Here is a 13,248-nt window from a genome sequence, read left to right on the forward strand (position 1 = left end):
CGTCAAATTTTTTATGGGAAGTGTATTTTTTTTTCTAAATATAGAAAGTTTAGAGTGTAGAATGAGAATTTTGAAGTGCCAATAACAATTCCCTTTTTTTTTTCCTTTTTCTTATCTAGTTCAGTACCAAACACAGTATAAATAATACGGTCATTAGTTTGATACTGCAACAAACATCAATACTATCCGGTGACTATTTATCTTATCCAACAGAAACAGTTAGTACATTCCGAGCTACCAAACAAGACCAATGTTACGGTTCTTTCTACTTACATTTTTGTTTAAGAGGTGATTTTCGCATTATCCTTTTCCTCTGCCCTCATTCTTCGCGAGTAAATTTAAGAAAAATCAACAATAAGACGATAAAAACAATGAGATGAGTACAGAAGGAGAAAACGGCAGCGTGAAAATCCCTTTTTTGTTCATGCAAGATCATTACAAGTGGCAAGCAAATTCCAAATTTAGTAATTTTATAAGCACTAAGATTGAAATAACAGATAAAGTAAATACCTCACTGAGCTTTTTCTTTTAACTCGGAGGCATAATGAATACAATTTAAAAGCATCACACCGCCACCACATTCCCATTTTCTTCCTTCTACAAAGCAGCTGCGATTTACACAGCCACACCTCGGCACAGTGTACAGCAAATGTTCTACGGTACACACAGACTGCGTGCGGTTCGGATCAAACAATGAAGCCCGGGCGAAAAACAAACGGGCAACACGATAAATCAGATCATACGAAAGTTTTTATAACAGACAGCTACAGATCAAATGGGAGATGAAGGAACCGATCATGTTTTGCTTTTAAACTTCCTTTGAGCTTTCAAATCTACCACAATTACAGTAATGTTGTCCTTACTTCCTTTTTGAAGGGCACGGTTTGAAAGAAACTCCGCGGCTGCCTGGGCAGCAGGATCAATTCCTATGCCTCTTTCCTGCGGAAGTCCATCTGCGCCATTCTTCTTGTGCCAGAGGAGTATTCTTCTCCGAGCAAGGTCACACACTTCTTCGTTTGACATAACGTCCCATAAACCATCACTGGCTAAAATTAGGCATTCGTCATCTTTTGTTCGGGGAATAAACATCACTTCTGGTTCTGGAATGATCCACGGTTTTAAATATCTATCGCCTGCAAACCCAAAACAAAAGTTGAAATTCAACTTTACTGTTGAACTGCTCAAGCTTTAGAGTAGGACATAGCTTTCTATGTACTTTGGTCACCGAAACGTCTTTGTGCGTCTAAATGTACCATCATATTTGGACCTAGCATCAAATATATTGTATATATAGCATTCGGTGAAGTACTACAAAGGTTTCTACGAGAATAGCACCCAGTTGAGAAATAAAAAACCATGGTGAAGCACATACCTATAGACCTTGACATAGCAAGAACTCCAAACACACGATGGCCATTCCATTGTATGACCTTGCCTCCAGCTGCTTCAATCCTTGCATATTCGTCTTCCCGATTTGGCTACAACCGATTTTACCATACACGGTAATTTACGACAAAATACAACACATGCACATCAGTTTCCACAATCAGTAATAAACTATACGATACAAGACTTCAGTTAGCGAATGTCTTACTTTATGATCCACTGACAACGCCATGGGTTCTTTACCACGACACAGAACTGCTCTCGAATCTCCACAGTTTGCTACTATGATATGAGACGAGCAAATAAGGGCAACAACAGCAGTGGAACCAACAGTTTCTGGGGCGATGGGCTCAAGACCAGCCTTCCCTCCAATCTCAGTATCAACCTTAAGAAAACAATTCGTAAATGCATTTGTCCATTGCACTTGGCAATTGTCTTTGATACTTACATGAACTAGGCCTTCCTTAACAGATTCTATCTCTTCAACCAAAGCCAAATGAACGCGATCACGACAATAGTTTGCAACCTAAACAAAATTAAAGCCGATTCCATGAAAATAAAATACAGGTAGAAAGACATTATGCGCATGTTATGCAGAAGGAAAAAGTTGCCCACGGAACACGTAAGGATTAGGAAATGATACCTGAGAGCCTCCATGACCATCATAGACTCCAAAGAAATGCACAGTTTGGTGTAAACACTTGCTCAAGCCATCAAGTATGCGGTCACCAATCAGCATTTGAATTGGAATCTTCAAAAATTGTGGTATAGCGGCAAGTGCATCTTCCATCTCTGGTCTTCTTCCAATCACGGATGTAAACCCCCAAAGTGGCACATAGTCTACCTCAAAAACACTGCGGCTGACTGTTTCTTTGGCCCCCGTTTCCACAGGTAATTGATCAACAACTGCAGATGGCTTTGGATCAGACCCATCGCCAATGTCTTCCTCAGGGTTCCCCGTCACAGCAAGGGAGTCACTTGTGATCTCTGTCTCAAAATTTGAATCACCTAAATCTGTAGCCTTATCGACAACATCAACACAGCAAATGCTCTGCTCCGTGTCTACAGAACTCAGACTGCCTGCATCAGGACCAATCTCGTAGACGAGGAAGTCCTCTAAACACAAGCTACTTGACTCACTCGCCACCGAGACTGAACAAAAGCTATCAAAAACCTGATCGCCTTCCAATGATAAAGAATCATCGTCCTCACTCTCACGGCCTACCAAATCAGCAGAAGAAACCCAATTGCTTTTGTCTTGAGATATCATATCCAACAAAGGAGCTCCTCCTCCCTTGTCCTCTTTCAGTGCAGAAACTACTCCGAAATTATCATTACCTGAGCAACTACAATTACAATCCTCTTCACCAGCTGCAACTGTCTCACTGGAACCCATGGTGACAGAACCAGATACAAACCCCGCCGTGTTTTTCATTAGCTTAAGTCTTGTGATATCGATATGGGCAGCTATGGTTGGGTTATCACAGACTGAGTTACCTACTCTAAATGGCAACGCGACTGCCGGAGACATATCCTCCATCAAAATCCTTATCTGGGCAGTACAAAAAGTTACCCTCCAATCCCTCCAACATCACACAACCTGTCATTTCTCAATTAATCTAAGACTTTCTCCCTCTATTGAGAATGATTTCGGAATGTGAACGGTGGGTTCTAACGGGCCATTTTCCATGCCTGAGGGCACCTGAATAAAGGCAAAAAGACGGTGCAAAATTCAGGAGATGTGAATGTATGGATGAGCTAAAAAGGGTGGTGGAAAATGAAATGGGTAATCAGATCTGGTCAACAACAATGGATCCACACTTCCATTTTTGGAAATTGAACTTTAATATTACTAAATTGACAGGTTTTGAGCCCTTTTCAACTTCTTCTCTTCACTCTTCTCATCAACTACAACCCAGAAAGATACAAGCTTTAAATGCACAAATGAAAAGAAAAAAACTGTAAAATTAGAAAGAAAAAAAGTACAAAAATCAGATTAAATTTAGAACCAACCACTTATCAAAGCACAAGAAAGAAAAAGGAAAGAAAAGGAGGTCATGAGAAAGAAACCCAACAAAGGCAAAGCCCCAAGAGTCACAGGAAAACCCAACCCTATCAAAGAAAGCAACTTTTTCCCATCAATATTAACTTAGACTTCCCTGGATCTGAGGCAACCTATCTCTGCCTCTTGTAATTCAACTCTCTCTCTCTCTTCTCCCCTCCCTCTCTCTCTACAAATAATTATGACAATTATTAAGCAGGAAAAGCAAGAAGGTAAAAGAAGAAGAATCACTACCAAATATGTCAACTGTGTAGTCTTTCCTTCCCTCCCTCCTTTCCCTCCCTCTCTCTATACTTTATTTAAACAGCTGAAATCCATGAAAAGGATCAAAGAAATCAAGAAAACAAGATATGAGAAGCTTACCAATTAAAAAACCCAGCTCAAAGATGACTGCTTTAATATTAATAAATGTAGCTGGAGAGAGTTGAGACCTGCAAGCGCGAGAAAGGGAGTGGAGAAAGAAATATACCAGAAAAAGCAAAAATAATAAGAAATAATGGAGATAAAAAGGAGAAGAGAGAGACAGGGAAGTGTATTTGAAGAGTGAGAAAAAGGTGACACATGTCAAATCTTGAAGAGCATATTAAAGCATCTCCACCCATCCCATGATCCTTCCCTTTTCATTCTCTAATCCTACATTATTATTTTTTTAGTACAATGATAAATTTTATACTAGAGGAATAAGAGTTTGGTTAAGTCACACAATAGACAATCTAATTTGGAATTGAATTCTCTATCTACGAGATTTAAACTTAAAATCTCTCACTTACAAGTGAAAAAAAATATCACCAAATCGTAGTACTGAGTAACTCTAAAAGGAAAATGCTTCAAAGGATTTTTTTTACTTTTTTTATTTTTATAAATCTGTAAATTTTTGTTAATAAGAGGGAGGATCTTTCTCTGGTATGTCTTATCTTGTTTGCGTGTGTTGTCCTAATTAAAAAATTTTGTTATAAATTTCTTTTTGTTTCCTCCAATGGTTTTATATGTTTTTACAAGGGGCAGAAATCCCTTCATTAATGTTGGCGGATCTCATGAGCATCAATGGTTATGAATTCCAACTAACTTACCATAATATATTCTTGAAAAAATTAGGTTGTCATTTCTCTTTTTTCTACTACATTGATTAAAACTTTATTCTTTTTCAATTTTTTATTAAGGTCTTAGGTTTTAATAAACGCCATTAATTATTTCAATGACAAAATATTTTTTTATTTCTAAATATATTCATTTAGTTTGTACCCATTTTTAATTTGCAATCCTTTTTTAATTTGTACCAATCTTATTTTTAGTTTTAATTTGTACCCATATATATATATATATATATTTTTTTTTTGTGCCCATATTTTTTAAACTTTTATTTGTATTTGTACCCATTTTTTTTATTTTATTTGTACCCATTTTTAATTTTTCTAAATGTACCCTTGTTAATTATATGTATTCATTTTATATTTTAAAATATATCACTGGTTATTTTTCAAAAATATGATAATAATTATGTGGATACATTATTTTAAGTATTTATTATATTTTAAAAATATTATTTGAATTTGTTTAAATTTCATAATTTGTGGGGCATTAAATGCATAAATGTATGAGTTAAATCTCTTAAATGATCCTAAGGACCCCAATCAAAATATTTAAACAAATAAGGTTTCAATCTACCAATTAAGCTGATTAAGGGTCGGAACTAAAATGACCCTTTATTCTTTTATCTTGATAGATCAATAGTGTTTAATACTCATAGAGATCTTATAAAGTGTAGATAAAAATTGTAATAGGATGTTGGGCTTCTACTCATTCGTCGGTTTGAAACTCTTCATTCTTTAAATTACTATAATAGTTTCGAACTTTTCTCCCTCCTTTAATAATAATAAATTTAAAAAAATAAAGACTTAAAATTGTAAGTATTTGTATTGGTTGATAAAATGAATCACTCACTTGGTTTAAAATTTTGTTTTACCAACATACTCCGTCAATGGGGCGTTCATTCTTTTTTGACAAATCAAAATGGTTTGACCAATCTTGCTTATGAAACAATGCTAATTTGCTTAAAGGTGAAAGGGAAGGTGGGTTAGTTATTTTGTAAAACACTAAAAAGAAGCATATGAGAATTGCAGGGGGTTTGTAGTTTGAGTAATTGAGAGTATTTACGCAATGCATTTAAGAAAAGGCTTCTCATTTTCTAAATTCCAACATCGTTGATTAACAAACAAACCAAAAAAGGAAGAGGAAAACCAAATTATCCTACGGTAGCCATAGTAAATCGCGATATGATCTCAATACCAACCTTGAGAAAATGTGCTCCAAATTTTAGGCCTAAATTCATAGTGGTTATATACAAATTTAAAATACATTGCGTGAATTACTGACAAAGAAAATTCGAACTTAGAACCTCTTTTAAGATTTGCACTTGGTTCTTAAGGAAATGAGTTCGAGGTGAGAACTCACTTCCTTTCGTGTGTTTGGTTAATCCAAAATTGTGAAAAACTTTGACGTCTTATGAAAAGTAAAACCGTCCATCCAAACTTAGATTTAATTTTTATTTTCATTATATTTCCTTTCAACTTGCTAACTGTATTATTAGGTTGGGAGTAGGCTGACAATTTTGAGCTTAATTATTCAAAGTTTGCTGTATCTAGTTGACTCAAGCAAATAATTGGCTAAATAATTAACGGTCATTCAATCTCATATAGAGAGACTTAATATTCAAATAAGACGTTAAAATAACGGGAAATCCCAATTTATGTAAGTTGATTAAAAAAATAAGAAGTATTATTGGCACTCTAAAAATCTCATTCTACACTTCTTAGAAGTGTATTTTTCTTTCCAAATATAGAAAGTTTAGAGTGTAAAATAAGATTTTTAGAGTACCAATAACAATTCCCAAAAAAAATATCGGTTTGTAAAAGATTTCTCCATAAATATTGATCTGAAAACAGATGGAAAATTAAAATAATGTCTAGTGTCAATTTTTAATTTTTTCTTGAGAAAAACATCCTGAAACCTAGAGGGATGATGTCCCAATCCGGATACCTGCTGACCTGTGTAATAAAACGACGTCACTGACTGACGCGAATTACAGAGATTAAAATTAAGGCCCACTTGGTGGACTTGGTCTAGTGAATTCCTATTGGGTCTCAGATTTTAGTGGGCCAGAGAGAGTTATAGCCTGCTGAGCCCAAATTGTTTTTATTTATTTCTTTTTTGAGAACTTTAACGAAAAGCTGCGCTCCGGGTACTGTTTATTTTAATGAAAAATCATATTTTTACATTAAAAATTCAATCTTGATACTATTCACTTTACCCTTTATTTTTTGGTACTTAAAATTCGTTCTGATTTATCTTTTTTCTACAATTGGAAGAACATGTTCGATTTTGAAGAAAATTTTAAAAAGCCAACAAAAGGCTTTTCATTTTTATGTGTGAAAATCTCCAATTTTAAATAGAAAAATGAAAATAGCAAACTTAAGCGCAACCAAGTTGGTTTACAGTTACACAATGTCTTTTTACAAAACATCTTGGTTTGAATCCTCTTCTCTAATTTAAGTTCATTTAGAATATTGGTCAAATAAATAAAAACAGAACATGAAAGCTAGGAGAGAAAAGACGGCTCGAAATTCTTCAAGGGTATATTTGAGTGAGGGATTTAGGCACAATGATGAAGAAATGAATCATAAAAAGTTAGATAGGAGGAATTAGAAACGACTAGATGAGTCCTGCAAATCCCTCTCACACTCCATTGTACTCCTCATGCGGTGCATTTCTAATCCCTCATGTGTAACTTTTTGTGACCAATTTTCTACCTCACTTCGTCTAAATCTCTAAGAATTTGGAAGTCTCTCACCCAAACATACCCCAAGACACGCCAGCGGAGAAAATCTGTCGCGTCACCGCAGTACAGTCTCTCCCACCACTTGTAAGGACTTCAAAGTTCAAGGAATTGACATATTTAACCAAAAAATAAAACCTTATACATACATTTGTAAAATTCCATTTTGGCCAGAGTAAGAGGCGTATGATATATAATATGGAGGTATGAAAATTGAAGCAATATATTTACACAAATATTTCATTTCATAGCAAATTTCAAGTCCATCCCTTAAAAGCCTTACACAAACACAACAGAGAGAAAAGTTACTTGTAAAATGGCTACTGAGTTTCTTGGTAATTTGGCCATGAATACTTATACTATCACCAGAAACTGCCACTAGAGAAGGCATTGCACAATACTGCCAACCTGGGCAGTCAGGACAACCGGTTCCCAGAATTCTCAGGCTACATTAATTCTAAAATTCTAATTCACAAGGCCTAATTACTGAAGTCTCTCACTCGCCTCTTTTTCCGAGCTTTTATGATGTTCTTCAATAGTTACTGTACACTTAAAATGTTTATATTGCAAGCTACGCGGCAGCCAATTTCAAAGATATGCCAAGTTTCTTTGAATATGAACCCGAATTAAGGACATGAGTATATATCTTGTCACCTTTTGTCCCCCGGGATTTGGTGTTATGGTAACATGGGATCACCGGCTGATGCAAGCATCTGTAACTCAGCTTCCTTGGCTGCCCGTTCAGCAGTAAAATCTACCCTAGCATCACCTGCATATATTAGCGAATATATAAGCTTTAATCCGCTTAGGTTCAAAACAGAATAACATCAGGTAATTCCAGTAAAGTTACACGATTCTGGAAACGAGAGTCAACATTAGAGTAACATTGCGTACCAAGAGCTTGGCGAAGCCCTTTCACAGCATCAAAGTTCTTGTATGTATAGCCAACAAAGCTTAAATCTTTGGGAGTCATTTGCAACTGCATGAAAGTATAAGGTGATAAGGAATACAAATTGTACATTCATACTAAATCATAAATTACTTAAACATGTGGTACAAGTTCGTATGAACAGGCTATTGCAGATTTTTGTGGATCCTCTAGAGAATAGACACGAGAACTCTATTGATAACAAAAGGGCAATGAGGCATTGCCTAATAATGCAGATTGCTTCTGAGTTCCGAAAATAATGTTACACAAGTTGAGATACAAGCAAAAGCCAATTGAGATTGATTTTTTACAAGAAAATTCGCTTTTCAGAAAATTAAAAACAGAATTATTGGCATCAAACGGCACTAATGCAGATTTCATGGTGGCCGGCTAAAGTCAACAATTGTAATTTGGCATTACGTCATCTTGAAGACAAACAAAGATGAAAAGGTCTACGCTATGATCTTTTCTTTTTCCTATGGCAGTTCTCTTGGCTCTGGCGCCTTTTTAACAAAGGGAACCCAGTATTGAGCTTGGGTTTTCTCTTCAAGGAAAAGATGAGCTTAATGCCAATTGATTATGCAAAGTATTATATATCATGTCTTATAAAATATGTATTGCATATCATCAGCATATAGACAGCATCTACAGTTACACACCTTTCGTGAAGATCCAGTTCTTGCTGACGCTGGCGGGTCCAACTAAGCACAAATGCAAAGATGTACGGAAGTCAGTATTTCAATAGGTTTGGCAGTGATGTAATGAAGCTTCCAGATATCACATGAATGAAAGAGTACAGAAGCTAAAAGGTATAGATAAATGGAACTGTTAATTATAGCACTGATATTAGTAGATGTTGGTGCAGAAGATGATAAACAATGATACAAGAAATACAAGGATGATCGTGTAAAATACCTCATCAAACTTCATAAAGTTTTGGGTATCAAGCTCCCCATTCACTTCTGGTTTGAATGCTGCGTCCGTTTCATAGAGTTTGTCCCACACAACATCCTTGAACCAAGGATGAGACTGATACAATACAACATAGTTTTTAGAAATTTAAGAAAGAAAGAAAAAAATCCGATTAGAGGATAAAGACAACAATTTATTCAAATAGGAGAGCTTTACTTTGATTTGATGTGCCCCTCCAGTACCTAGCCTATGTTCAACATCACACAGCAACCTGCAAATAAGATCCTTAGCCTCAGCTGTCAACCTTGCATCTTCTGGAAATTTTAAGTGGTTTTTCCAATGAACAATCTGACGTAAATTGACAAATACAGTGAGTAATTTTGTATGTGAAGCTGAAGTGACCTTAGTTCAAACCTATGACTCACCACAAAAACTTTGCACTTAGATTTAGATAAGCGTTCAGCATTTTACCTTTCTGCATGTAGTTATTGGATCATCTGAATAAAATGGAGGGTAACCAACAAGCATTTCATACATTATTGCTCCCAATGACCACCTAAACCAAACAATACATATCATAAACACAAAGATGAGAGAACACGAGAGAGAATAAAAATAAATTAGCAGTATAAACTTACCAGTCGCATTCCATTCCATATCCTTTCTTCAATAACACTTCAGGTGCAATATAGTCCGGTGTCCCCACAGTTGAAAATGCCTTTCAGAAAACGAAGAAACAAAAAACAATAGAGTGAGGGGAAAGTGTCTAAGGGTTAAGGCTAAAGATATACTGCAAAAACCAGTCTGTAAAGATGCTACCATACCAACTTCCTCCTGTTCATCTGCCAATGTTGCAGCTGTTCGGCAGGGCTTTTCCAACTACTCCGATTATCCGCATCAGGAACGCGTGTGTCGATATCCATTGGTTCTGTCATATTTTCATCATCCATAGTTCTATTTTCATGCAGTGAAGGTAAAGTTGTACAATCAAGAGGCTTACAGAGGCCAAAATCCGAGAGTTTCATGTGACCATTTTTATCCAGAAGCAGGTTGTCTGGCTTAATGTCTCTGCAGAGGCAGTGAAAATGAAGTGGTGAGACAAGATTGCATACTTAATTCATCACCTAACAAGTATTCTGGTAACAGAACAAAAATTTAATAACATGATATTAGTAGAATTCTTCAACCTGTGTATGTAGTTGTGTTTCTGAATAGATTCTATGGCCAGTACGCTCTGTGCAATGTAAAATTTAGCCACACTTTCAGTCAAGGTGTCTTCCCTAATCAGCAGAGTCATCATGTCACCCCCAGGCAGATATTCCATTATTAAATATAAGTACTCATCGTCCTGGAAGGAGTAGTAAAGTTTAACTATGCAATGACTGGCAACTTCTGCCAGCAAGTTTCTTTCAGCTCTAACATGTTCCACCTATAAGGCAAAACGAAAAATATATCAACAGCAATGTTTCAATGATGAAAATCTAGGAATGAGTTCCAGTGGTGGGTTTGGAACAAAGTCGCATATGTGATATTACCTGTCCTCTCTTCAGCATTTCAGATTTCTTCAACTTTTTCATGGCGTAGATATTGCCAGATTTTTTCTCCCGACACAATCGGACCTGTAGTTTGAGAGTGAATTAGGAAAGGTATACTGCAATTAGCAACCACATCTAAAGCATAAATAACTTCAAGCTAACGAAAAGTCCAATGGTCAATGAAAAGTTTAACACGTTCGTTAGAATACTATGTTAATTCAGACCTCACCAAAGGCCCCCCTACCAATGATGGTCAAAGGCTCAAAATCATCAACACATATCTTGTGCCTTTTAAGTCGCATAAATTCTGTCTCTTTTCGCTCCAAGTCTTTAATCAGGTTGACTTGTACCTCCTTTGGCACATCTGACGAAGCTAATTTCCTTTCCAACACCCATCGTCTGCAACAGAAATAAATATCATGTCGGTAACTCACTGCATCTTTGAACTAAAGCATTTGGCAGTGGCCTTAACGATTTGCACCAGAACACCCTTGATCATCTTAAGTCAGAGTATGTGAGAGAGGAGAAGTTTCTTATTTTCAATTACCTTACTTCTAGAACTTTGGTGTGAAACTCTATGAAAAGCAAATGTAATAACCCTATCATTAACCTCAAATTTTAGGCGGCCCCTTGGCATTTGGGAGACTTCGGGAGAGACGAACTGCCCTTGCTAGATTGGATTCTATCAAACATCTGAGTATTACTGATCCAGACTAAGGGTAGTAGTCTAATTGCTATACAGCCTAAATCAAACAAGGACAATCTAAGATTACCAATTAAACACCGATAACAAGATCCGAACCCACACGGATCAGATTCCGCAAAGCCCAATTCTTATCCCAACGGAATAGCTACCCTACTAGACCCTCATTTGCCCCATGACTACTTGCTTCCATCTTTAAAAAAAAAAATCTGATTTCTTTACTCACTCCCACACTTCCTCAACCCAAAACATTACAGAATCATATTTTCAACTAACAAAACCACGATACCAACACATATTTCGCTATTCCCACATTTTCTCAGCAACCAAACAGAAGAAATCGAAACCGATTCATGAAATGCCAACACCCAATTCAAACACCGAACAGTTTCACGATTTAGAGCTCGAAATTACTACCCCAAACTACATTATTCAGCAATCCAAACAGAGCCTAACTAAGAAAATCCAGAAGCAATTGAAGCTGCAGATTGCAGATTACCTCTCTTTCCGCTCCTGAATGTTCTTCATCTGAGCTCTGTAGTGGTTCTCTATGAACTGCTTCGCCGCCGCCACCTTCTCCATCGTCAAGCTCGAACCCAGCACCTCCTCCTCCTGCTCCTCCAGATCCTCCATTCTTTCTCTCTCTCTTCACTCTCACGGTAGCCTCTCTCTCTATAGATACACAGAGTAACAGTATTTTCTCTCTCTACAGACTCTCTCTCACTCCTCCGAGGGAGCTTCGTTTTTATTGCGACGACAAGTCGATGATGAAAGAGGACCTCCCAAAATAATTACCTCTCTCATTTTTACTCCTCAGCCGCTATTCACACGCCACGTGTACTGGTCTGACTTTGGCTCCGACTCGGGATGACGTGTCGGATCGCGATTGACTGGTGGTTGTGAGCCCACGGAGTTTCGAGGCAGTGGAACGGAGCTCGACCATTTCTTTATAAATAACTTTCAGATTGCTGCTGCAGGATGAGTTGCTGAGTCACGCGCTTGAGAGTGGTAGTGTGACACGCTCCACGTTGTGGTGAGGAGCAATGCAGTTGTCATTTTAGGTACCATTTGGTACGTGGGACGGGACGGAACAGAGTGGGACAAGGCGTTCCGTCCCACGTTTGGTGCGCCTAAAACGGATGGAACGAGCTGTTCCACGAGACGAGTTTTGGATGAATTTTCATTCCACCTCACCCCCCTGGAACGACTAGTTCCACATCCGTGGAACACAAAATTATAACCTCTCTGTCTCCTTCTTCTTCCTCCTTGTTTCCATCCGAGGGCATCTTTGTTCCCACTCTGTTCCGTTCCCTCCTGTTCAGTCTCATTCCGTTCCGTCCCGTCCCGTCTGCATACCAAACGATACCTTAATGATGCTTTAACGATTTTAATACCCAAAAGGCAAGCAAGTTATTTTCGTTATTACGGATTATCGTTATAGGAAGAGGATTCTTTACGGATTTTCTTTGTGAGGATCCTAGCGTTCTATCCGTTTATTCTATAGTGTGAAGTTAGTTTTTATTATGTATTATTTGTGTTTAATTTTAAATAAAAAAATTTATAATAATTTATGATCGCACGAATGAACAAATAAGATGTAAGGATGCTCCTGTTAAGATCTAAATTTATTGTTATTTATATTTGTATTCAAATAAATATAAAATAAGTACATGGGCCGATCAAAGCCACCATCTGTTTACACAAATTCTGACACACATTTTTGTGGAGGCCACTTTTTAAGTATTTCAATGGTTTGAACTATCTATGTAGAGCCAAAAATAATCCCAAAAATTGTGAAGGTGACACATGGATTTTTGGACAAGAATAACAAGATTACCCTCGAGGCACACCGGAATTCTCACGCGCATACAACGGACAATAAATGTTCAA

At 37.0% G+C, this 13,248-nt stretch overlaps 2 protein-coding genes across 6 annotated transcripts; both read right to left on the bottom strand.

Moving 5' to 3' along the window:
• Positions 1-453: 453 nt before the first annotated feature.
• Positions 454-3,967, bottom strand: LOC103927513 (protein phosphatase 2C 50-like). 5 transcript variants are annotated; one of them, XM_018642625.2, is made up of 5 exons: positions 3,812-3,967; positions 2,030-3,088; positions 1,595-1,912; positions 1,373-1,478; positions 454-1,133 (listed from the first exon to the last, which is right to left on the bottom strand). In XM_018642625.2, exons 2-5 carry the CDS (start codon positions 2,924-2,926, stop codon positions 796-798), a joined length of 1,659 nt encoding a protein of 552 aa, XP_018498141.1. In that variant the 5' UTR covers positions 2,927-3,088; positions 3,812-3,967; the 3' UTR covers positions 454-795. The 5 variants fall into 5 exon arrangements, with proteins under 5 accessions (XP_018498141.1, XP_009334720.1, XP_009334718.1 ...); XM_009336445.3 differs by having other exon boundaries at positions 2,030-3,294; positions 3,812-3,956; XM_009336443.3 differs by having other exon boundaries at positions 2,030-3,316; positions 3,812-3,953.
• Positions 3,968-7,506: 3,539 nt separating this feature from the next.
• Positions 7,507-12,111, bottom strand: LOC103927514 (serine/threonine-protein kinase tricornered). The gene is made up of 12 exons (XM_009336446.3): positions 11,858-12,111; positions 10,880-11,054; positions 10,656-10,739; positions 10,308-10,549; positions 9,945-10,188; positions 9,759-9,838; positions 9,592-9,676; positions 9,337-9,468; positions 9,124-9,237; positions 8,868-8,909; positions 8,175-8,259; positions 7,507-8,049 (listed from the first exon to the last, which is right to left on the bottom strand). The coding sequence occupies exons 1-12, from the start codon at positions 11,989-11,991 to the stop codon at positions 7,958-7,960; spliced, it is 1,509 nt and encodes a 502-aa protein (XP_009334721.1). The 5' UTR covers positions 11,992-12,111; the 3' UTR covers positions 7,507-7,957.
• Between the last annotated feature and the right edge of the window lie 1,137 nt (positions 12,112-13,248).

The sequence above is a fragment of a genome, unplaced genomic scaffold (assembly GCF_019419815.1).
Source record: "Pyrus x bretschneideri cultivar Hongxiangsu unplaced genomic scaffold, Pyrus_bretschneideri_v1 Contig28, whole genome shotgun sequence".
Lineage (NCBI taxonomy): Eukaryota > Viridiplantae > Streptophyta > Magnoliopsida > Rosales > Rosaceae > Pyrus > Pyrus x bretschneideri.

Excerpts from the sequence above, each read along its gene's own strand:
- LOC103927513 (XM_018642625.2), bottom strand. The coding sequence starts at position 2,926 with ATGGAGGATATGTCTCCGGCAGTCGCGTTGCCATTTAGAGTAGGTAAC. Across the intron at positions 1,913-2,029 it reads ATGGTCATGGAGGCTCTCAG|GTTGCAAACTATTGTCGTGA; the intron begins GTATCATTTCCT and ends AATTTTGTTTAG. Across the intron at positions 1,134-1,372 it reads TGCTATGTCAAGGTCTATAG|GCGATAGATATTTAAAACCG; the intron begins GTATGTGCTTCA and ends TTGGGTTTGCAG.
- LOC103927514 (XM_009336446.3), bottom strand. The coding sequence starts at position 11,991 with ATGGAGGATCTGGAGGAGCAGGAGGAGGAGGTGCTGGGTTCGAGCTTG. Across the intron at positions 10,550-10,655 it reads AAATGCTGAAGAGAGGACAG|GTGGAACATGTTAGAGCTGA; the intron begins GTAATATCACAT and ends TTTGCCTTATAG. Across the intron at positions 8,260-8,867 it reads GAACTGGATCTTCACGAAAG|TTGCAAATGACTCCCAAAGA; the intron begins GTGTGTAACTGT and ends ACTTTCATGCAG.